The sequence below is a fragment of the Saccostrea echinata genome, unplaced genomic scaffold, assembly GCF_033153115.1.
Source record: "Saccostrea echinata isolate AGI-Se365-2 ecotype Australia unplaced genomic scaffold, CSIRO_AGI_Sech_v1 ptg000028l, whole genome shotgun sequence".
Lineage (NCBI taxonomy): Eukaryota > Metazoa > Mollusca > Bivalvia > Ostreida > Ostreidae > Saccostrea > Saccostrea echinata.
Genome location: NW_026889777.1, coordinates 6,748,419 through 6,776,114, shown reverse-complemented (window position 1 = coordinate 6,776,114; position 27,696 = coordinate 6,748,419). Strand labels below are relative to the sequence as shown.

Sequence of the window (27,696 nt, the reverse complement as noted above, 5' to 3'; positions counted from 1 at the left end):
TTATACATCTGTAAAAAGCACAGGATACATGGAAAACATAACATAAATCTGTTAAAACTTTTTGATATTGCACATTATTAAAAAGAAAAACCCACTTTCATCACAGATTAATCCCTGGAATCCTGTTTGGCAGCCATTAACACACATTCCATTTACATTGTTGCAAGTTTCATTATTCGCACAGTTACCGCTGCAGTTTTTGATACAGTCTTTACCAAATCTACCAGCAGGGCATTCTAAATGGATACAACAAAAAACTTTATAACGCCTTATTCAGGAGGGTAATTATATCAATTAGATTTCCTCATACATTGTATTCAGCAAAACTTGAAATAGTTTGCATGCCTTTATACCGTATTCCATGATTACGGTGATATAAATAATTTGAAGTTTTTTTGGCCGATCAGTAAAATATGCCCCCCCCCCCCCTCCAAAAGCAAACATTTTCAAAATGTCTATCGGCAAAATAATGATAGACACATCATAAAAATGAGTAAGTATAGGTGACATAATAGATGTCGAAAAGTTTGAATATGCAGTTTCGTGGGGCGTGGATTTCCAGAGATTACCACACCTCATGAAACTGTATATCCGATAGTACGAGACTTTTATGATGTAAGTAACTTGTCACATATCTGATGACGCGTGTGTCAGGCGTTAAAATTTAGTCATTATATAGAAATTGTGAGGGAATACGATATACTTCGAATGTAATGGAATTGGAATGTATCACTTTAAAATCTTCACATTTTGATAATTTGGATAATTTGTTCTGTAACAAAGAGCTACATGTAAATTAATATGATTTATTTGATTTTTTTTCCTTCAGTTCGTTTTGTTTTAAAACATTTTATCAAGAAGCGTTAGAATTCATTCTTACATTGTTTGTAACACTTTTTCTTATAGCTAGGTGTCTCTTACAGTAATACATGTATATGAGGGCTCGTGGAAAGTATCATCGCACGTGTGATATAGGCTGTATCACAACAGAACGATCAAAGAAATAAGCCGCAGATATGTGACAATGAATTTTAAAGCATTTTTATTCGTTATTATTTTATTTTTTGTACCTTTTTCTAATAAATTTACATGTATGTATATGATTTAAACTGTTAATTAAAATTATCATTTAGTGATAATCGTGTGGGATTTCGAAATTTATAAAAATACAGAATTTCATTTAAGCCAAAATTAATTAAATATCTCAATGCGTTTGATGACTTATTAATAAAATATATGAGTAAAAAATGATAAAAAATGAAATCCGCCAAAATATATAACACTAATATTTCAAACTCAATTTTGATATCAAATTTCTCAATTATTCCCGAAACCAAAATAACCCCTCATGTTTTCGAAGTTCGATCCGTCAAACATTGAATTTTAAACAGTAACTTTAACCTTGATCACATCCATTGCTGACATATCCAGGGGAACAACCTTCATCACATTCTCCTGTCACAATATTACATGAGGTCCCTTTCAGACAGTTGCCACTACAGTGTTTGGAACATCCTATCCCAAATGTCCCTGGAATACAAGCTGGAAAAAATGGGTTTTACTACATTATATATATATATATATATATATATATATATATATATATATATATATATATATATATATATATATATATATATATATATATATATATATATATATATATATATTAAACAAATATAAAAAGAAAACACAAGAATCCTCCGTAAAGCTTTAGCGCTTTCATTAAAAATCTTCAGAAGCTTTACATTACAAAAATGTATACAACGGTAACATAGTAACAATGATTATGACGTTAAACTAAGCGGAACGTTTAATGTCTATATTGTGACGTCATAGATAAAATACTGCAATGATGATGAAAAAGTTCGGGAAAATCATAGGTAGTTTATAAGAGACTATTAAGTTTTGGCTTTAGAATACAAATAAAATGTTTTTCTTTTTCCCGTCTCTGGATATCACTGGCACTGGACTACCTGACAAACTTTGAATTCCGAGAGAGCCAATTCTATGGTTTACCTAAAGTTCACAAGTCTAAAATTATTAAGGACGCCATAGCAAATCAAAATAGTGTATGTATTACGTGTCTAGATCCAGGTGATTTATGCTTCAGACCCATTGTAGGAGGACCAAACTCATCAACACAAAGACTGAGTCACTTATTGGATATACTTTTAAAACCATATTGTCAAAAAGTACCCAGCTTTGTAAGAGACGATCTTGATTTCATAAATCATTTACCTACTCAGATCACCTGTAACACAAAACTTGTCACTTTTGATGTCGTTAGTTTATATACTAATATTCCTACAGAATTAGGATTGGAAGCTGTAAAATTTTGGATGGAAAGTTATCCCGATATACTAAATGACAGATTCCAACAGAATTTTATTTTAGAAGCACTTAAATTAGTTCTAGAAAACAATTCATTTGCTTTTTCTGACCATCATTACCTTCAAGCTAAGGGAACTGCAATGGGGACGAAAGTCGCACCTACCTATGCAACATTAACCTTAGGTTATTTAGAACATAAGTTACATGAACAATTATGTTCGTTGTGGGGAATAGAATCTGCAAATAATATACAGTCTAAATGGAAAAGATTTTTAGACGACTGTTTTATCTTATGGGATGATGATGTCGACAAATTATCGGAGTTTTACGATCTAATAAACCAAATGAACTCGGATATCAAATTCACGATGGAAACAGATGATACGCAAATGCCATTTCTCGATGTTCTTATATCAAAAGATAATACCAGGTTAAATACGGATATATACTATAAGCCGACAGATACACACCAATATCTGCATTTCGGATCGTGCCATCCCCACCATACTAAAACGGCTATACCATATAATCTCGCAAGAAGGATCTGTACCATTGTGAGCAATATTAATACGAGGGATATCCGTTTGGAGGAATTAAAATTGTATTTAGTGAGCCAAAAATACCCAGAGCAACTGGTAGATAATAGTATTATGAAAGCCAAGGAGTGTGATAGAACACAATTACTTTCAAACACACGACGTGCGAAGGACGGAGAAACTATACCCTTTGTTCACACGTACAATCCGAGAAATAAAAACATCAATTCAATTGTTTATGAATTAAATAGCTTACTTAGAGAGGATGAACAAACGAAAACTACATACAAAAACTGTCGTTTTATCAGCAGTAAACGTCAGCCTAAAAACCTTAAGAGAATACTTTGTTCCTCCCAATTCGCTGACCATAATTATACAGTGTCAAAGTGTACGGACCCTCGCTGCGGCACATGTGACTACATTACAGAAGGGACGAGTTATAGTTTTAACGGGCGTGAATTTAAAGTTAATGCCAACATGTCATGTGATACGAAAGATGTCATATACGCCATCATATGTCCTGGATGCAAAGAATATTATATTGGTGAAACTGGCAACAGTCTCCGTGCCCGTGTACGTGTACATAAGCAACACATCAGTACACCTGAATATAGACAAATCCAGTTAAGTGCACACCTGGAAACTTGTGGAAAAAAACGATTTAACATTTTCCCTTTTTATAAACTCAGATGTGCCAGTGATATCCAGAGACGGGAAAAAGAAAAACATTTTATTTGTATTCTAAAGCCAAAACTTAATAGTCTCTTATAAACTACCTATGATTTTCCCGAACTTTTTCATCATCATTGCAGTATTTTATCTATGACGTCACAATATAGACATTAAACGTTCCGCTTAGTTTAACGTCATAATCATTGTTACTATGTTACCGTTGTATACATTTTTGTAATGTAAAGCTTCTGAAGATTTTTAATGAAAGCGCTAAAGCTTTACGGAGGATTCTTGTGTTTTCTTTTTATATTTGTTTAATATTGTAATCCGATTACTGAGACTTTATTTCAATTTTGGATATATATATATATATATATATATATATATATATATATATATATATATATATATATATATATATATATATATATATATATATATATATATATATATAAAGCACATTTTACAACAACTCTTAAACTAACATAACTGCCCTAAGTGAAGAAATATTAATATAGAAAGGACAAAGAAATTCACTTTTATAAGGATACCCACTTCCGCCCAAGCCAGGGGTTGAACTTTCGACCTACGGAATCTGTCTCCTAGCAGTACAGGAACAGCGTGCTAGACCGCTCGGCTATCTTAGCAAGTCAAAAACTTTCTTTCGATGCCGATGGAATTCTCACGGCGCTGCTCTACACTACACGGTCATTGAGAATGGAAGTGAGATACAGTTATTTAGGCATTAGTTTTATTAGAGGATCGTTACCAATACACGTTGCAATGAAATTAACTTTTATTTATAAAGCACATTTTATCTAGCCGAGCGGTCTAGCTCGCTGTTCCTGTACTGCTAGGAGACAGATTCCGTAGGTCGAGAGTTCAACCCCGGGCTGGGGCGGAAGTGGGTATCCTTATAAAAGTGAATTTCTTTGTGCTTTCTATATTAATATTTCTCCACTAAACGCAGTTATGTTAGTTAAAGAGTACATTTTAAAATTTGCTTTATGAATAAAATTAATTTCATTACAACGTGTATTTAGTTGTTAGTAAATTTAGTTGTTATTTTCAAGATTTTTGAAAAAAAAATTGTAGATCTATCACGTGTCATTAATAACTGTGCAAGTTTGTTGAGCAAAAAAACAATTGCAGGGTGTATTAATTAGCAATTATTCGGGGACATGATACCATCAATTGTGGAATTGCGATTTATGTAAGATATTTATGTAAGATTAAGATTACTTTCTCAACAGCTGAACAAAATGGTATTTAGAATATGAAATCTCTCTCTCTCTCATATAAAATGAGATTTAAACTATTAGATAAATGCTTCCAAATCTATGTTGTGAATAAATCTGTGATTTCAATGACATTTTTAAATTAATAGTTGAACGGATCGCTATTAAACAGATATTAAAAGATTCCTTCACTGACCAAACATTTATTTCTGACATATACACTGAAGTTATCTTAACTAAGCATATCCTTCAACTTTATGTTTCTTTTCGGTGAAATTTATACTAGAAAAAATTGCCTTTGTAGGTTATATGAAATAAAAATTATGCTTCTCATATCCACTTGTATCCGTTTTAAAGGAGCCGCATCGCATATTATGCGGAGACCAATCCGGAAAAAAATCTCCTCCAATTGTCTCTTAGTTTTATTCTCGAATTCCATTTCTTGTGAGCATTTTCAAAGAAGTCTCATTCAACCAGACACTCGGTTGTCTCCGTAAGCTCCGACCAGCAGAGAATCCAGTAAAGAGTAATGATAGCGTCATAACGAGGCTTACCGAAATTCTGGTAAATTTGTGATTGGCTGAAAAGAACACACCTCCACAATTAAATCAAACACATATAAATCAGTAGAAAAAAACTTAAAAGATTTAAAAATTGAATGTCTGTTAGTAAAAGCAGCTAGAAAGGAATTTTTAACGGTATTGCCCACCAGTTATGGGTGAGTGTGTTATACACTGTCTTGCCAAAATCATTTTCAGAAGCAAAAGAGAAAGTAGTGTACCCTACCGGCGAAGAACATAATTCGTCGATTGTTATTGTTCTTTCACCTTTTATATATCTAATGAGATATCGATTTATTGATATAAAATCACAATCCTACAGAAAAAAATTATTGAACATTTGTTTTCAAAGGAGTTATCAAAATAAAAACAAAGTAACACCCCCTTGTCGGTTACAAACGCTATCGTGGCTCTTTACCAGACTCTCTCCTGGTCCAGTTTTACTGAGAGAACCGAGCGTCTTGTTGAACGAGACTATTTTCAAAGAGAGATGGCTACTCTGTTTATAAAAACATTCAAAGATAATGCGTACAATTTTCACACATTGATATGCGATGGGTATAAAACAACCCTGTAGATCAGACATTAATAGTATTACAATTTACAAGATGCCGAATTCTTATCATATCAAAACAAGCCATCCCTATACTTACGTGCTGAAAACAAAAGTAGGTGCAAATGCATTTTATGTAGATTATAAATATACATAGGTTTACACAATAATATATTTGTTGTTTCCATTTATTTATCTTTTGTTTAAGGTGTTTGCTACCAGAAGTTCAATCATATACACTTGGTTTACCATGTACTTAATAAGTATGTATGTCTTTGGCTATTTAAAATCTAAATGCATTTTACAAATATTTCAAATTGTGTTTTTAACTCCTCTTTCTATAATATAAGTTTAAAACCTGATGAATATCATCAGTGTACATTTTGAAATTCTAGTAGTTTCAATAAACTTTTTTATAAAGCTATCTAATTTCGAATTTAGCATTCTTGATTATATAAGACAGTGCTTCATTTTTTGATTGTAAGGAACAAAAATGAAGACTTTGATATTGGCAATTAAATAACTTTATGATAAAGTTGCATCAAGTATCAAATATTTGGTTACACTGTGAGATGTTAAGTAGATTTACATGTACTTTAATCAGAGAGTATATTTATGAACAAAGAATTTTTATCATTATTTTATCAAAAAAAAAAAAAAAAAAAAAAAAAAAATCGAGTATAAAACATATCTCCCTCATATACTTTGTCGCCGATATATTAATTAAAAAAGCCTCCCTCCCTCATCTGTATTGGAGAAAATTGGCCTGGGAACCAGAGGATTAAATTTATGTAGTCTGATCATGAGATATTTCATGTTATTAATATAATGAGTACACATTTTTGAGACAACAAATTCATATTAATATTTCACTAGAAGTAAAAGGTATCAAAATAAGTTAAATAGATTGATAGTGTTATTGAGAGTTATATAACCTTTATCACACTTTGCCCCTTTCCATCCAGCGATACACCCCACACATATTCCATTTGTTATGTAACACCTGTGTTCTTGACAATTTGCAGGACATCTATCGAAACAATTCTTTCCATACCTTTCAGTGGCTTCACATCCTATGAAATATACACATGTAAGTGATATCGTTCTGCTAAAGAAAAGGCCTTTAAGTGTAAAATAGGAAATGCACTAGGTTAAGCAGATAGTCCCAAAGCTATAATAGGGTGACGTATTATGACAAGTACTGCCCATTTCATGAATGCTATAAAATCTAGTATATCTACAAACTTAGGTTAGATTGCATATTCAATTCTAAAGAGAATCAGATTTATGTCATCCATTTGTAAGAAGTTTTATCACAGTAGACAAGTTTTGCTTTCCATCCTTTTTAGGTGAATGCTAAAACAGAGATATGAGAAAGAAAGGTGATTTTGAAAAATGCTACTATGTATGTATCTGTAATATTCTAAATTTGCAACATGAACGCATATTTTTATACGGTATATCCATCTTCCTTATTATTCAAATTAAGATTACCGAAAATTAAGATGCCAATTCAAATAAGCTTTTACCATATTTCATTAATATTACTGTTAATGCTTAGAAAGGATAAAAATACTTGCAACTTTTTAAGACATTATAAAATATACAAGGATTTTTGATAATCAATTATGACAAAAGGCATTGGTTGATTTCTTGATTGTATGTTGTTTAACGTCCCATTAGAATATTTCACTCAGATAGAGAAGTCACCGTATGCCTGTAAAGGGCTTCAAATTTTGATAATAAATCTACACTCGGGGCCATTGAGAAGTGTATTTTTTATCGTGCCAAAGCCTATCGCGACACAGGACTTCGGATTTTAAGTTTTCATCCAAAAGACATATGACTTTCACTTCTGATGCCAAGCGCTTGGCGAAGAAACAGTCACTACCTATGTTTACGTCTTAGGTTTGACGCGGCGTGGCAAAGGAGAATGGAACCCAGACCTCCCGATCACGAAGCGAACGATCACCACAACGTTACTGTAACTGAAGACGTATGTACAATTGTTAAAAAAAATTAAGTCTTTTCTTAAGAAAATTTAACTATATCAAATTTCTTAGATATCATATTAAAGGTGTAAATGTTTATGATGTTAAGAAACTTAGAATAACCAAGAGATCTGCTGAAAGTATATTTGTAATATAATATAGAAAAATATATAGCAAGATCTAAATTTTCTTTGAAATCTCAGCAAAGAGGTAGGACTATTACATCCAAATAAAAAATAATGTCTGAGAAAAATTATTCTTTTACATTCTTTGTCTTTGTGCAGCTCCATAGCATCTAGATAAATTAATAATCTACATTATTGTTTTTAAACAAATTATTTCCTTTTGATTTTATTGATTAGATTTAAACATTGGCAATGGTTTTATATTAATTTAGTCATTTTTGTAATTTTCAAAGCAATGGATCACTTATACTGCGTCAAGTCAAGGCTAGTGACGTCATGTATGACACAAGATTTGCTTCCTAATAACTCGGCAGTATTGTTATCAAATGTTGTGATTTTACATGCTTTTATAAATAATTGATTAAATAAATGAGTGCAAGTTGTAATGTATGCATCATCATGTGGTTAAATAAATTTTTGTCGCATGTCAAATTTTTAATGACATAACAATGAAATTTCCCACACGATGCATCACAGATGTGAACTCAGGCCCTTCTTGACGTAACTGAGTGTATTCCAAGTTTCTTGCAAAACATAGTAAAGGTATTAATATCACGAGGGGTGATCAAAAAATTTGCAAACTATGTCTATATTTACCAAACCACATAGTATTAAATGTATTTATGTGAATTAAAGACATACCACTTACAATAACTTCGCATAACTGAACGTAGGTAAAATTTTGGAACATTCCATTACTGTAAGCCACTTCAGGAAATCTCTCGTTGTAAAATATGACATAACGTCCAAATGATTCACAAATATGTAATGCGTTTAAGCTAGGTAAATCACTCCCACTGTTCTTGTAACAAAGATACGAATTTCCCAACCTGTGTAAGTCTGTTGTGTTTGAAATATATAGTTGGTAGCCATACATAATTTCTTTCTGTTGGTGCTCTAAAATTAAAATATTGATCAAAACTTTCAGTTTAAATATGATCATGTTCAGTCAAACTCTTCCCTTATTTCATGCAACTAGCATAATGCTACCGTAGGAAAGTTACACAAGCAATGTAATGCATTCAAGAAATAGAATTGAAAGTCTCATCAAATTATAAAATTCTTACTACTTTGACACATGCTTAATATTCATAATGTATTTTATCATGCGTAAAAAATATTAGTTAATACAATGTTTAGAACACAATTTATTCTGTCACATACACTCCCACATACACACCCGCCCACACAGGAGTAGTTATATCAACCTTCCAGAAAGTAACACAATATCTCAAATCTATTGAGGTGAAAAGACACATTTCCTGGAATCACTCATTTTCCTGCCAAATATTTACCATCTGCTGAAGCTGTTGTCTGTGATCCATTAAAGTAAATCTCGATATCATGTATACTTTTTATTTCCTGTAGATCAACATACCACCATGCCGGATTGTCTGCTCCTGTAGAGGAACATGTGCTGATATCTTTGTCAACAGCCTTGTCAGGAGAAAAAACCTCACTATCTTCATACCTACTACTTTGTCTTGCTTCTTTAAACTTGGAGATATCATCTATCAAAAGATTGTTGACTTAGATACATATTTTCTTACACTTTTCTTTCAGATATCGAAAGAAGTAATATATATATATATATATATATATATATATATATATATATATATATATATATATATATATATATATATATATATATATATATATATATATATTACTTTAGATATCTGAAAAAAAAGTGTTTTTTTTTAGGTCAAGCAGCGAATAATTACTGAATGAACAAGTACTGTAGCAAACTTTTCCTGGCAGTTTAGAAGAATATAATGATTTTAAAAAAGTTTGAACTTATATCTTTCGTGCAATTAAAACTGTATACAATAAATTAATTGCGATATTTCATTGAAATCTGAAGGTAAATAGTTTATAAAAGCTTTTTATTGATGATTTAAGATTTTGTGGAAAATATTTGCTTTTTCAATTATTTACGTAAGTATCAAAGAATACAGACAAATGTTACAGAATGGAATAGATTTCTAATTACCAATATATTCTGTGTTTAAAAAAAATAACGATTTGAAGAATAATATCAAATATGCACATATTGTACGCTTGAACAGCATTCAATCAAAGTATTTAGCAGTGATCGATTAAAAAAACAAAAACAAATTTGTATTCAGGGCATGAAAAGGGACCCCTGGAACTTCCAGAGGTGGGATAAGGTGCCTAAGAGGAGTAAGTTTCCCCTGTCGACCGGCCACAACCGCCGTGAGTCAGTATTGATCGGGAAGGTGGAGTAATCTGTAGTTAAATTTACTATAAAAACAATGACTTAACAATTGGAAAGAAATATGTCAGTTAAAATGAAAACTTGCAAACAACCATTACAACGAATACTGAATTTCATAATGCTGACTTCAAACGAGGTTTTTTCCCTCGAAATTCCTGTAACATTATCTTATATGGTCATATTATATTAAACACCATATTCAAGTCATAGTGGAATACCACTACATAAATAAGGAAATATGATGATGAAATAGCTAAAGTTGTCTCGTTTGATATACAGTTTGTTTGTTAGTTAAGAAATAAAGTTTGCGTTTTCATGAATGTTGAAGGATAACCTCGGAGGTCGAGAAATGTTGTTTATTGTTTATATTTCAAACAACATTTAGAAACCAAGGAGATTATATTACAGCATTCACAACAACATGAACTTTATTTCTATTCTGATAACATCTCTAAAATACAGCTAATCATTTCCTCTATAGAGAAATTGATATGAGCATTTTCACATTCATTTACTCGTTTTATTTGACACAATTGTTCCGTGAAAAGTATATTGAGGCACAGGGATCGGAAATTAAGAAATAATGACTTTGTCCAACGTCATAAAACACATCACCGGATAATTATATTTTGTCTTTTGTATTGAATGATATGTCGGAAAATTATCCACGTATAAAGTTGAAATTTTCAACATTTTTAAACACTTTTGTTAAAATTCATGTTCCTTATAATGTTTGTAAACATATTCTACATAATACATGTATTAATTTTATGGAGACAGTCCACGAACTTTTTCATAACCTCTCGTATTTTCACATATCACAACAGTAATATGTGAAGAATCCTATGTTAAGTAGTTCGGCTAGAATTACAAAAAATTCTATTTCACTAAATAAATTTGATTATTAGGAGGTTCGATCCTGAGCTTTTGAGCAGATTTTTATCAGGACCTTTATTTCTAAAATTATGCATCATATTTAAGTTCTTACATACAAGTTTGATTTATTAGTGCAAATTAAATTGTGTTCAACCAAAAAAAAAAAATAATAAAAAAATAAAATAAAAAAAAAAAAAAAGAAAAAGAAAAGAAAAGAAAAGAAACGGCGATTAATTTCCATACAAATAGGATTTAGCCAGGAACTCTACTTTGTGGCAGAAGTTTTTTTAAAAAAAAAAAAAAAAAAAAAAAAAAAAAACCCTCAATTTTTCCCTTTTGAAGTATTTACAGTTCTGTTTATTTTAGATTCCTATTTTTCAATTATAGTTGCACATAGAGCTATTTTGTGCATTGAAATGTTGTTTGTTGGTTCTGAAATATCGATCAAATTATTTCTAATGAATATTATCATTATATTGTGACAAACATACATTGTAGTAAATATATTCTGAAAGTCCAGGAAATGAAAAGAGGAAATTTTATCATGAAATGACATCTAAAAATTTACATGAGAGACCCCCGTTTTTGATTTTCTTATCTGAATATATAAGATAACTTTGATCAATCTGCTTAAATTCAGCAAAAGTTTAAGACTTTAAAATGATTTTTTGTTTGCTTATTAAATGTTCATGCCAGAAATATGACATTATGTGAGTGTAGAAAGGTCAAATAATTGATTATGCGAAGTAATATGAAACTTCTTCTTTGTCACAATTTTGATGTGTCTTTTTTTAAGATAGAATAATAGCATACTTTGTCCAATGATTTATTTGGATAAAAAATATTGGAATGGAAACTTCGAAGATTTGATTTATGATTAAGACAAGTTCGGTGCAGAAAAGAAGCATATTGACCCCATCTTTGTTTTCATTTTCAATTAAGCTATGTGTGTAGATACCAAAAATATACCCGACAAAAAATTCTTAAGACTTTAAATATCTGGATCCAATCTCGTTAAGTAAACTTTGAACCAAACAAATTTTCTTCATTAAACTATTAACTCCGTGGAAATATTTTTGTGTCACAATGTGTAGAAGAAAAGCGAAACTGGACCTGATCTAAAGGTTGAAAAGTTACTGGGGTTTTCTGAAGTGAACCAGGATAGATCTTAAAGTAATAATACGTGGGATCAAATTAATTTTCTCTTCAATGCCATCAGCCTATTCGTTAATTGTAAACTAAAAAACTCATCGTATTCGTTTGTTTATTCGTTTTTAACGTCCGTTTGAGAGTTTTTTTATCCACATTTGGATGCCACCACTTGCCGGTGGACGGCTGGAAATTTTAAAATATACTCGGCACTCAGGGCCATTGGGCAGTGAGGAATCTTTTTCGTGTCATCACCAACTACGACACGGGCCCTGATTTATGCGATCTCGTCCGAAGGACCAGTCTCCCTGTCCAGCAGTGGGAATCAAACCGGCGACGTTAGAATCAACTCCTTACTCAGCGATTCTTGAGCACCATTGCGCGAAACGGGCTACTCATATTCTTAATACATATGTTTAGTAATACTATCAAAACATCTTAACATCTTTTATATATATATATATATATATATATATATATATATATATATATATATATATATATATATATATATATATATATATATATATATATATATATATATATATATATTCGTCAAGAAATCAAATCTAGTAAAATTTATGAACCTACATAGATTCAGAAATTTTATTAGTTTTTTTTTTTTTTTTTTTTATTAAAGAGCAACATCTATTTTTTATTTTATCATCTGAACTTCACTTGTGTAAATTGTTTCATGTACTTGAAGGATGATAATTTAAAATATACTATATAAAAGTCCCTTTTTAATCATTTTAAGCATTTACAAGTGGTTATGGTAAAATGAATTCAAAAGAAAACTGATTTTAAGAAATTTAACAATTTACCTGCATGAAGACACGTCTCCTGTTACTAAATTCTCAAAGCGTAAAAAATTATATACTTGAGAGAGAGAGAGAGAGAGAGAGAGAGAGAGAGAGAGAGAGAGAGAGAGATCAACTAAGTAAAGATAAAATAAAAAGTTTTGATAGAGGTATCCTATAAGAAAGTTTAAGAAGTCTTAAAAAAACCAAACATTGTTTTTCATCGGCACCGAAAGGACATCTACCTTGAATCAACAAAAAATATAATCATGGAGGTTTAAATAAATAATTCTTGTGGAATGTTTACAACAGTCTCATTGATCGATAAATGACAAATCGAAAGTACAAAAATGTCTTAGCCACACATTCAGACATAAATAGCTGTATTATTATTTTCGCATATACTATTCTCTTATCTATTAATCGGAGAAGTGCTGATCTTTTTCGGAGATCTCACTTAAGATGTATTATTTAAGTCAAAACAAATGTACAAAAATCAATAATCATTTTAAAATCTTAGATAATCAATATTTCAATTTAAAAAAAAAAGTTTTATATGTACCATATCCTGATATCACAAAGATGTTGATGTAGAGAAACAAAAGAAAGTCCAGACTGAGTATAATTTCCATGCTATTTTAGATCGTTGTTGACGCTATCTGCAAAGCATTTAAATCGCAAAGACTTAGGTATGTTTTCGATATATATACTTTTCTTATCTGAAAATTTAAGGAGAATTAGCCTTTTAAACGCATCAAAGATAGAACCTGTTGTGTTTCAAATCCTGTCATTATTCTCTTTCTAATGAACTACATGTATTACAATAAAGATCAATATCAAGGAAATATTTTAATTAATTATGGTGTAACTTCATTAAGTCATTATGGTGACGTCAGCATATTTTAAGCTGTTTTACCGTGTGTGCTCCTGGTTATATATAGATCAGTGCGTACGCAGTAGACAAACACAATAAAAAACGAAAGAGCGAAGATTATCTCATTTTGATTGCAATGTGCAAACAAGGCTTCAATTGGATTTATTACATGTACATGAAAGGTAAGAAATGTTCAGCTTACATTATTATTCAAGTCATTGCATATAGAGTAATAAAAAGATGCATAGAAAGAAACAAATTGTATCACATTTTATCGTTATACCTTTAAAAATTAGTTCCTATATAAACATATACTTAAAAGTCTAACAATCCCAGTATTTTACTGAGCAGTCATAAACAAGACCGCGGAGTGAAATATTGTACATATCAATGAGATATTGGACAGCCTGTGTCACACTGTGGGTGGGATAAACTTAATCTCTTTGCATTCGTTGGTGTTCAACAATGATGGAATTGACCAAGATTAACCGCAGTTCGGGTAAAGGATATTTACATCATGAAAGCCAGCACAAGATGCATGTATGTAAAAAAAAATAAAGGAATAACAAAACATTTATTGACTGTATTCTCGGGCAATATGCGCTTTTTCGGACCCAATAACCAAACTGTTTGACGGAGACCGTAAGCCGAAGGCAAACAGATTGGTTCTCGGATACGACAAAACGCATGTTGCCCTCGAACCCAGTGTATAAATGTATAATGTGTATTGAAATTTGAAAAAAAAAATGTTGAATATTCATAAACATGATAAATGAATAAATGTCAATCCGGTTTGGAGAATTTACAAAAAAAAAAAAAAAAAAAAAAAAAAAAAATCATGTTGAGATTATCTCATTTATTGTAAAGAATACAAAAGCATTTTGCCTTATTCACTATTTTACATGCTTAAATGTCGATGTAAAAGGACTTCTTGAAAAGCAAATATTTAGTGCAGTAGAAAGGTAAACAAAATGATAAAATCTATTGAGAAATCAAGTGGAAAATAATTAAATTAAGCAACACAATATCTGTTTGTAAAAGAATTAAAATTATAGCTTTCAGCAATGTCGTTCCAGACATGATATTACATGTACATGTCATTGGAAATCGTATGGTAGACTTGAGACATTCGATGAAATTCCTCATATGTGTGTGTATCGTCTTGTAGACTGGATGAAATTCTGTCATCAAAGGATCCTGGGAAATAGCTTGGAGTATATGTACTACACTTTTGACTTGATTTTCTTTTATTGGACCTTAAGCCATTGAAAAAATCAGTTAAGAAATGTAGAAATGAATTGATTATGCTGAAGACTAGTGCGTAATAATAGGCTTTCTCAAATACGCTATTGTATTGTAACATAATAACATGTAACTTAAAACTCTAAATTCAAAATAAAGCAAAAACTTTTAAATAAAATCTAGCTTTTAAAAACGTTAATTCTTTATTTAACATTTCGATCTTTGCAAAATAAATGATAAACATCTTCAATTATTACATGTTCATATGTATAAATCCCTCTCTTGAAGTGAGAAAAAAGTGTGATTTACTTAAGAGCTAAATAAATTTACCTTCTATAACGACAGAATAAGAACATGCAACTTGCAGCATTCAGGAGAATCAAATATACCAATGAAGAAGAAAGTCCTATGACAACACCACTGTCTAGTTCATTGTCCTTTGAAGCTAAAACTAAATTTTGCATTTGTGCTATAAGCTACAACTGTTTTTGTCATGTTTCTGCACATATATGATACCTTTATATGAATTAAATAGTCACAACTTGCAGTTTTCAAAAGAATCAAAATAACTACTGAAAAAGAGTTCTTTCTCATCCTAGGCATATGATCTAACTTCTTGTATTTAAAAAGGTCCATGTTTTTAAACTCACGATTGTTAATAAGATTTACGAAATTGATCACTGTTAACTTCACCTTTTTCATCCTATTACACAAATTCATGTTTCTTGGAGCAAAAACATAAATTATGTAGTTATGTTTTCATGTAGTACATTTTCCTGCACGTATGTGACACTATATGACTTAAATAATTCTGGAAATATGTCACAATTCAAGTTTTCTATACTTACTAGCACAGCTCTTTTCGCAGCGTTTACCCCAAAATCCGTCAAGGCAACCCTTCAAACAAAGTCCATTTACGTGATCACAGGTATTGTTGTCTATACAGTTTCTACTGCATGTATGTGTACAATTTTCCCCAAAATATCCAGCCGAACAAGCTTTATTAAAATGAAATTAATACTTTTGAAGGTTACTAAAATAGTAAAAAAAGTATATAGATTACTAGATATTTTTTTATTTGTGGCATTTTATTTAAGTTATGAGCATTTAACACAAATCAACTTTCACAGCAATGTACCTCTTTCATGTAACGTGATCTATTCCCAGGATGACAAGTGAAATCAACACAGTTCAGAAACGAAACATGTCAACATTCATTACAAAGAAATCCAGGAATAAAACAACGTTTAAATTTCATACGTAAACTCCGTTTTATAATTACCAATTAAATTATAAAATACTTGTTTATAAAGAAGGATCTATAAATTATGTCAAAGGGTATTTCTTCTTTGAAAACTTTATCTGAATATAGATAACATTTGACAAACTTAGGATTCTAACATCATTTTTCGCAAACTAATTGGTTAAATGTTCTATTAGATTTGAAAGTGCATGCATGTTTCAAATATTTACATTAACACCGATCAAATTAATGATTCCGATATCCTGGTTGCAAAACATTTAGACAATGACCATCAACAACCATACACAATTCACTGTTAACACAGTTTCCACTACAATTTCTGTGCATCATACATTCCTATAGCACATTCTAAAAATTTTTAAGGAAATTTAATTTGTCTCTGACTTTGCAATTTGAATTATTGCTCTAGAATATGGAATACGGGGTTTGATCAAAACGTTCTTGGAATTTTTCTCTAAACTTTTATTGTGATGTGATCAAAGCAACCAAAATAAATATCTATAAAATAGAGGCATTATGCAACAGTACTGGAAAAATTTCATCAATTCCAGTTACCATTTAGGTCACACGAGGTTTCTTAACACGGACATCGGTGAAATCCGGGGGAGACTTTGACATAACGTTAAATTAGGTATGTCACGTCACGTTATAAAAGCATTTAATCCTTACGTTCAAATCGATTTGGATATGTTATACGAAACACTGCATTCTTTTCTCCAATTCTGCCTTCGAGGAAAGCCTGGATACCCATCTCGCACCCATTTTCTACATATTACGCCCTGTCATTCCATGTGATGTTCCGATTTCAGTAGCAATGCCAAACACAGTGCATCGGCGGTTCACGTCCATTAACTCTCTCAATTTGTTTACAAATAAAGAACGACCTTTCAATGGACAACGGTACCTCTCATCATCATCAGAGCTCTATTTTCATGAAAGGTCTCAAGCCACTTGAAAACCAGTTGCTTACTTCACCTTTGTTCTGCCTGTGTCATTAGTATATGCGTCTGAGTAAGGATGTTTCCCGAGATTTTCACAAAACGTATTAACTGATCGAATTTCGACGTTGTCTAACCGTGTCATGATGGTCAACAAATCATTAATAGAAAAACGAAATATCCAGTAAAATCGGTGAAACTTTCACACAAATGTTTTAGAAGAGTTCAACCAATCGTAATTATGACATAACTTTCGTTCTATATGACACAGCTTTTTTTTAAAGTGAGTTTGAAGAATTGAAATGAAAAAGAAACAATTAAATGGATCCCTCGCAATTTTAAACGTCCGTTTCTATGACAACTGTGAAAGTGTTACTATTATGAATTTTAAATATATTTTTTTTTAATAAAAAAAAATTCAACAAGCGTATATATTTTAATCTGTAATTTTCTATCACTTCCATTAAAAATTAAATAAAATATAATGAAATTCCACGAACCTTTGGATCAACCCTCGTAAATGGTTGTCGGATTAAAGCATTATTACCTTTATCACATTTGTCATTCTGCCAGCCAGGTAAACAGCCACCAAAACAGGATCCAGTTATATGATTACAGGGATGATTTGCACAATAAGGACTGCATCGTGTAGTACAATTAGTCCCATATGTTTCATTTTTGCAAACTACGAAAATACATTCAAGCTCAAAATGATAAAAATTCTTTTTCATTATTATTATTTCATGGATTTTCAAATTATTTCCAATTTGAATTTCTTTTTTCTCGAAAAGCAGAATTCATTTGTAAACCGCTTAATTTGAAAGACAAAATATAAATAAGGTTTGTTTTTCAAGTTTTTTGAATGTCCAAGGCTATATATACTGGTTTATATAAATAACATTTATCAAATTTCAATTTGAAATCCTTTGATGCAGAAAAGTAATTTTTCTATTTTTCCTTAACAAATACTTGAGACTTTGAATCAAAGAATTGAAAGAATGCTTTTATAACTTCCTTTTGATGATTTGCTGTAAAACTTTAATATAACTTGTAAAATAAAATATTCAGGATAGAAAGACCCCAAAATAATGTTTATGAAAATGAAAATTTGAATTTATATTTGTATTCAAATTGTATGCACATTCAATTACGAATTTGCCATAAAAGAAAGAAACAATTTGTTAGTAAAGAAAACAAATCTCAACAAAACTTTCAACCAACGTTCACTGCAGAGATATCCCTGAAAGCCTGTTGCACAACCATTTGCGCACCCTCCATCAACTTTGCTACACATGTCGTTATTGATACAGTTACCACTGCAGTTTTTCATACAGTCTATACCAAATGTACCATTAGGGCATTCTAATAGAAAAAAATATATATATTAATTATTTCTACCTCCTATTGATACATTATTAAACTTTGCATTTACATCTTGTAGAATAAATGTACTTTAAATTCTTATTTTTTCTTGTTGAAGAAAACAATGAATTTCACCTTGATTACATTTTTCGTTACGATATCCTAGTAAACAGCCTTCATCACAAAACCCAGTAAATCTGTTGCAAGAAGTTCCATTTAGACAATTACCACTACAGGTTTGGGAACAGTTTCTTCCATATGTCCCAGCAGAACACGCTGAAAAATATCCACGGAACATAATATGAATGATTATAGTTAACTGAGTCACTAAAATCATTTATGTTATTCTGTAAGGACGGAATGCAATTAATCACTGGATTGATTGATTTAGTTTAACATTGCAATTCTGACCCCTTAGGATCTAGCGGGTATGTGATATTTCTAAAATATATAACTGTTAAACCTTACAAAAAATCAAGTGGATATATAGTGAAATATATGGAGATAACGAACAGTATTCAAGCTCAAAAGTCCATTAATCAATACAAAATAGGAGCAGAGCAAACACGGACCTCCAAACATCAGAGGTGGGATCAGGTGCCATGGAGGAGTGAGCATCCCCTGCTGACCGGTCACACCCGCCGTGTGCTCCTTGTCATGATCGGGAAATAACGGAAAAATCCGTGGACAATTCAATGTGTAAATAATGGTCTAACAAATAGTGTGAAAAACGTCAGTCAGCATTTGACTCAATGATAAATTGTATTTGCTGACAAGGTCATTGTATCGACCATAGAACTTACGAAATGATGACTTTAAACGAGACAGCTGATATTCTTGTTTCATCAACTTATTTGTCAGTAATTTACCTCGTTTTAGAAATTGTACATATGTAGAGCATGCTCTTGCGTATCGAATCAACTGAGAGATATGGAAGGAAAAAGTTCCTATTGCAAAAGTGTTACACCTTCAGAAGTTGTCTTCTAGATATTTGACAGTGTAATTAATTGCATGCAATTACGAAAATTGATACAAAGGAAGAAACCAGTTCGTAAATAGAGGTTTAATCTCAATGAAGCTTTCAACGAACTTTCACTGCATAGAAATCCCTGGAAGCCTGTTGAACACCCATTTACGCACCCTCCATCATCTTTGCTACACGTCTCGTTATTGACACAGTTACCACTACAGTTTTTCATACAGTCTATACCATAGGTGCCATAGGGACATTCTAACAGAATAAAAGTGCTTGAAATTAATTATCATTAAATGCACATATTACTGCGCTTTAGAGTTGTAATTATTAGTTTAAATGATTACGTGTATTAATTTTCTTTTTCCTTTCGACTTAAGTTACATAGTAGACCGGGGTTACATCAGCGAGGGACAGTCTCAGCGTATTAAAACGGATACATATTTCCAAGATCCGGTTGTATTAATATTTAATGAATAATTAAAGCTTCATTAAACTGATCATTTTAATGTGTCATTAAATTCCGTTGTATCAATGCTTCTATGAAAGAATCGGTGCATTAAAGCTTCATTAACTTCTCTAATTTTAATGAAGCCAAGAGGGCTTCTTTAAACGCTCATTGACAATGACGGCCAACGTAATGTTTGGTAAGTTGGGTAGAAGAAGAGCGGACAGGGTTTTTAGAGAACGCTTTTCTGTACAAAACATGAGTGACAAGGAAATTCGGAAGCGGTATCGATTTGGAAAGGAATCGATAAAACGGCTAATTGTATTCGGCGCGTCGGCGCGCCAGCGCGTCCATCTCATCTCAATATCACAAAAGATTTTTCTCCCTGCATTAAAACACTCAAATGACATCGATTTTCTTTATAATTTAAGCATTATTGTTATATTCAAGTCGACAGCCCGAGCCCGATTGTAATTTTTGTTGGGTGGATCCAGAAATTTTTCCCTTGGAGGTGTTGGCTCAAATCTCAAGGGGAAGAGGTTCGAGGCATAACTTTAGTAATTTTGCTATGTCAGTTTAAATGAATTTGAAATTTCCAGGGTTCCGGACCCCTTTTGATCCATGCATGCCTCACAACAATTTGTGATAGAGTTATCCGAAATTTACCCCAATTTTTTGAGTTGGCCTACTTTCGATTTCTCTCTCTCTTTCTCTCTCTTTCTCTATATATATATATAAATATATTTCTCCAAACATTAACTATAGCATTTAAAAATATTCAGTTAGTGCTTTGGTTTTTTTTTTTTTTTTATAAATTTTCTTGATGTATAACAAAAATTTACCGGTATTACGTAATGACCCTAGATTCTAGAGTTTAATCTCCTCTTTAGAGACCTAATTATCATTGCAATAAGCTGCCATACATAGGTATCAATGTTTGACAAAGATTCCTTGTTGTGTATTGAAATAATACTACTACTAAAAATTAACTCGTCTTTATTTGAGGAGGGGGAAGTAACTTTAGTTACAGAAATGGCTAGCCTATAAACGTAAACAGATCATTTGAACTACAGATCATGTGCCAGTATACATAAATCCTGCCTCCTCATATTGTAGTCTTCTCAACCACTGATCTCATTAAAAATCTAATCATATAAAATACATGTACAATGGTTCCATCAACATTCCTTAAACATTAATTTTTGTGGCTTTGTGTTTTGCAGAGTGAAAATTAAAATAGAATTTGATGGTCATTTAAGTAAGAAGCATATCAAAAAGTTTTATGATGACATGTGTTCACAAAATACTGAAACATTCGCTGATTGCACGAAAATTGATGCCAATGAAAATTGATAAAAACCAGTGTATTAATTAGTGGCCATGAATAAAAGAAACCACAGGCAGTTAAATAATGATGTTGAAGCTTCAGAAACATAATTCCATCTATGAAACTTTCTCTTTTTATTTATGACATCGAGCCTGATGCTAACAAAATTGTATAAGCGATAATTTATTTTATAAACAAAATCTGTTGCGCGAGCGCGCCGACTCGCCGAATACAATTAGCCGATAAAACAAAACGTGGATCTACTTAACCCAATAATTGGCCACAGGACTATAAGGTCGCAGGCATTGTCAACAGAATTATAGGTACATAACTTATAAAAAAACCTTACTTTGTCATGTACTCTCCATACGAAACATGTATATGTTTCATACGGTCACCAGTATATGCCTAATATTTATATATAATACTGTTTACTAAAAATCTACAATTTTTAATGCTGACATATGCTTCTGTTTATATATGTCTTACATCTTAACAAAATATGGGATTCTATATTTTTACGCGATTATTTGTTAATCTAAACCAAATTCAGTAAAACTATATGCAGTTGTTCTACTTTGATCCTATTCATTTGTAAGGATGAAAATGCCTTAAGAGATTGAAATATTTCATTTTTACTTTGGTTACATATTTATATATCAAACACATCATAAGTTCAGAAAAGTAAAATATTAATTTTCTTTTTGGTTCATTAGCAATTTCGTCCAGTGTATAGTGGAATGAAAAAAATTTCATTTGTTCTTACATTGTGCTATGTTTTATATCGTTACGGCCTTGTAACGCTGGAAGTGCTTGGATGCCGATAGGATATGAGAAAAAAAATCACCTTGATCACATTTTTTGCTGCGATACCCAATTAAACAGCCTTCATCACAAAACCCAGTAAACCAGTTGCAATAAGTTCCATTTAGACAATTACCACTACAGTTCTGAGAACAATTTCCTCCATATGTTCCTTTGGTGCAAGCTGAAAAAAAGTCTAAAACAATAAAGACTTGATTAAAACATATATTTGGATTCTAACAATGAAATAAAGTTGCCCTTTTTAAAAAAAATGTTTTAGTGTAATACGAGTGCATATATATATATATATATATATATATATATATATATATATATATATATATATATATATATATATATATATATATATATGCCATTAAATATTTTTGAAAGGAAGAAACCAGTTCCCGAATAGAGACAGAAAGAAACTGAAACTTTTACTAAACTTTTACTGCAAAAATATCCCTGAAAGCCTGTTGCACAACCATTTGCGCACCCTCCATCAACTTTGCTACACGTCTCATTATTGATACAGTTACCACTGCAGTTTTTCATACAGTCTATACCATAGGTGCCATTAGGGCATTCTAAAGAAAAATGCATCATGTGAATTATGTTAATAGTTTTTTGTGCCAATTATTGAATTTTGCTGTTTTATTTTCTTGTTTATTTTATCAAATATTTTTGGGCGTTAAAACATACGATTTTACCTTGATCACATTTTTCGTTACGATATCCAACTAAACAGCCTTCATCACAAAACCCAGTAACCCTGTTGCATGATGTCTCATTAAGACAGTTACCACTACAGTTTTGGTAACAATTTCTTCCATATGTCCCTTTGGGGCATGCTGAAGAAAACATCAGAAAGTATTAACATTGATGGTTTTGCTTGATTGAGTTGCCTGAGTCATTCAGGTTTAAAATGTACTACTTCTAGGCAAAGAGAACCAGGATTGAACATGTTTAATCAGGTATTGAAAATGAATGATATTTTTTTTTATACTTTCGTTGTTACTCTTTGTCATCTCGTATGTAAATGTTTGCATTAAAATAATGATCAAAAAGCCCTTTACTAAAATCTAAGAGTAATGAATGGTAGGACAAGATTTGCCTTGGAAAAAATGCATTTTAGGTTCTTAACGTATTCTTCTGGACATTGATTGGAAGACTTTTCTGAGAAACTTCGTCATCTAGAGGGTAAATATAAAAAAACAGGTTGGCTAATAAACGAGCACAATTGGTGTCCATCTGGATTCCAACAGATAATTGGAAGACCTTGAACTTAGGAAAAAATAAGAAATTTTCAGTTTCGGCTCTCTTACTTTTGTAGGGATGTATTTATAAGGTTGAAACTGCATATGCAGGTATTAGACCAAAAAATACAGGTCAAGCTCGAATTTGGTCTGGTCCAATGATTTTTGACAGAAATAACCCTCTTGAACTTAGGAAAAAATATGAAATTTTCAGTTTCCGTTCTCTAACTTTTGTAGGGATGTATGTATAAGGTTGAAATGGATATGCAGAAATATTAGCCGAAAATACAGGTAAAGATCGAATTTGGTTTGGTCCGATGATTTTTGACAGTTACCCCTCTTGAACTTCGGAAAAAATAAGAAATTTTCAGTTTCCGATCTCTAACGTTATTAGGGATCTATGTATAAGGTTGAAATTGCATATGCAGGTATTTGACCAGAAAATACGGTTCAAGTAAGTATACAAATTTAAAACTTAATATTGCATTTGAAATTTTGGCTGTTTGCAAGGGCATTCGTAACATTATCGACACATCTAGTTTTATGACTACTCCTCCCCCTCCTTCCACTTTCAAAACGATCTTACTGCCTGTATAGCTGAGAAAAAATGTTCCACTTTTATGACATCAATGAAGCCAGAGAGATGACATTTCAGGCTTTCTGGAAAGCCAAACTTGTAAACTGATAATAATTTCTCACACAGTCAAGAGTGTAGTCTTTCTTAATTTTTTTGTAATGTGAAAAGTTATTTTTAATATTGATTTCTTATGAAAGAAAAATAGTAAAGAACTAAGATTTCTAAACATGCAGTGTACCTAAAGGTATTAAATTAATGTCCTTAAATTTGCTTTGGATATCATTACATTTGTTATATTTAGAAAGAGAAAAACAGCAAATTAACATACATGTACTAACACTATATGATATGTTTCAAATTATGGATGTTCCCAAAGATTTATTAAAATACCATCGGTATGATAAACCAGAATAATGCTGGTAACAGTCAACACTTTAAGACATCTTGGCCGATCAAGAGCAATATTTAATATGAGATGACTTCCGAATGGATCCAACACGTTTTTACACGCTTGTGACGAGAAAGTCGCACGTATCTCATGGTCTAAGTGTTGAATTCGTTGTTTCAGAAAATAAATATTTCTAAATTTCATACGAAAATAATGATTACTTTACTGTATATTCTAATAATATTATGAAATTAAATTGAATGGAATCTTGCAAAGATAAACTTACTTATATTACAAAAGTACTCTGCCCAGCCTTCAGAACAACCGCTGTCACAAAACCCTGTTGTGTGATTACAAGTTGTGTTGTTAAAACAGTTGCCTGAACATTTATCCTTACATGCCAAGCCAAAATATCCTTCAATACACGCTAAAATTTAGCAATAGAGAAATTATTGTTGACATTCATTGAATGATAAGATATGTCAGGTTAAATTTAACAAGGTAGTAAAATAAATATTCACATTAATCTATAAACTTGGAATCGATATGATTATTCTGCTTTTAAGAACGCAGCTAGGATATGGCTGTCCGTAAAATATCGCGGAGCATATCTGGTGGAACTTCTCTGAACTACCTAGATATGACGCATTAATAGCAAATGACGTCGTCACTACAAATTTGAGATGACATGATGGAAAATTCATAAATTTTATATTCCTTTCAAAAGAGAAGTAGAATAATTTTTACATGGATGTTGAATTAATTGTATTTTTGTTTTAAGATTCAATGTGCTCTTATAATGGAGAACATTTGCAATTGATATCATTATTCCTTTTTCCTGTCTTATATACAGCGTATTTAAGATGTAAGATCAATTAGACAAAAATACCCTTGTAGAAGATTAATGTTGAGCATGATACAATGATCCTTTAAAATATGAATATCGAGTTTTTAATTAAATATTTCTTATAAATTTTTATGAAATTTGACATCCGAAAATAAACTAATCATGAATATTTTCTATATTTTTGAACGCCTCTCATTTAATGAGTAATGGTGGATTTTAAATTAGTTTTCTAGAGTTTTATTTTAATTTTCAGGACTGGAAAAAATTTTTGAAATCATTTATTTTATATTAGAAGAAAGTATTTATTAGCACTTTGAGTGTTAGAAAGGAAACAATAGAATTGTTATATAATTGGAATATAAAATTCAACTACATTGTAGCAGATCCTTTTCATAAAATTTTGCTTGCAAAACGTTTTAAAATTAAAAATGGGCACTGTGCTTGCTAACAGATATGAATTATCTAAAGGTTTTTTTTTTTAGGTTTGTGCAAAATATTGTTGCTATATGAAGACTAATGGAAGATAAATGTGTTTCGGCAAGTAAAACAGAAATTCATTTTAAAAGGGGTTACTTACAGTACAAACAACCGTAAACAGCTTTAAAATTGTCTATACAGAACCAAAAAAAAGGACTTCAGAAAATAAATAATACTTCAAGTTTTTGCTACTTCATATGCATATCTGCTGACATCTAGAATTAAGTCGATTTGAAAAGACATTCCACTAAACATATGTTGACTTACGTGTTTTACATTCGTCTCCATTCCAACCTTTAGTACATCCTACACATGTTCCATTTGTTATATAACATCTGTGTTCTTGACAATTTGCTGGACATTTATTGAAACAGTTTGGTCCATACACTCCATTAGTTTCACAGCCTTTGCAATGTATAATCTTTTACATATTTCATAAAATGACTATTGAAAATTAGTATTTATGTCTTTGTTTAACGTCCCTTCGAGAAATTTTCAGTCATATTGATACGCCACAACCCGCTGGTAGAGAGCTGGAAATTTTGACTTGCACTCGGCACTTACGACCTATGAGCATTGAGGGATCTTTTTTCATGCCAGCACCTACTGCGACACATGACCTCGGTTTATACGGTCTAATCCGAAAGACCGGTATCCGCGTTTCGCAGTGAGATTCGAAACTGCGATATAAGCATCAACTCCTTACTCCCCGACTCTAGAGCAAACGCTCTAACTACTGCGCCCTGCGGGCGACGAAATCAGTAGTTAGGAATATTTTCTTCAAATTATGAATTGCTATGCAAATTTATGAAAAAAAGTACAAGGTATTCATTTGGGGGAAATGTGATTTTATCTGCAATATATATATTTGAAATTTATCAACAATTTTCATTGAAAATGGGCATGAAATGATCATTTAGATCTGTGGAAACATTCGATGAAAGATGCGTAAGTAGTATTTATCGTCAACACTATAACATCAAATAAGACATATAACTCATAATTTATAAGGTTATATATTTCAAATGATGGCAAAGTAAGCATATTTCATTTTCACAGTGCTGTCTAGATCTTGGAATTCTCTTTCATTTTGAAGGTACAATGGAAATAGGTAAAGTACAAATATGAAAGCCGAGACACATTGTTACATAAAAAAGAAATAGTAGTTTTGTGGGCACTTGTGCACTAAACACTTACCATGTACTATAACCTCACAAAGCTGAACACGTGTAGAATTAGATCCATCTGGGTATGTCACGTCAGGAAGTCTCTCGTTGTAATAGAATACATAGCGACCGAATGTGACACAGACATGTGTGGAGGTTAAGTCCGGTAAATCAGGACCACTATGATTGTAGCATAGATGTCCATCCTTCAAACTGTCTATTTCAGTCGTATTTGTGATGAACAGATGGAAACCATACATACGCTGTCTCTGTTGTTGTTCTATAAAACATTAACACAATACATAGAATAATTGCTCTCAATATAATTCAATAAATCGGTTTCATTTGACTTCTGTATTGAATTTATTCTATTGACACAATTAATTAAAAAATTTCATTGTTATATATAATTCTATTTAGTCATTAATTATAAACTTACCGTATGTACCACTTATTCTGTCAAAGTAAATTTGAACGTCGTGAATGCTTTTCACATTTTGCAGATCAACATACCACCAAGCAGGATTGTCTCTGTTTGTGGAAGAACATGTATTGATATCCATGTCAGTTGCTCTTGTGGGAGAAGAATCCATTTGATCATTCTTACTGCTTTGCAT

General features: G+C 31.4%; 1 protein-coding gene across 1 annotated transcript; it reads right to left on the bottom strand.

The window, feature by feature from the left end:
- On the bottom strand, positions 1 to 27,696 carry LOC133193957 (protein draper-like). The gene is made up of 9 exons (XM_061329869.1): positions 27,519 to 27,696; positions 27,111 to 27,359; positions 23,079 to 23,219; positions 22,821 to 22,955; positions 22,412 to 22,552; positions 9,365 to 9,580; positions 1,402 to 1,530; positions 96 to 236; positions 1 to 8 (listed from the first exon to the last, which is right to left on the bottom strand). The coding sequence occupies exons 1-9, from the start codon at positions 27,694 to 27,696 to the stop codon at positions 1 to 3; spliced, it is 1,338 nt and encodes a 445-aa protein (XP_061185853.1).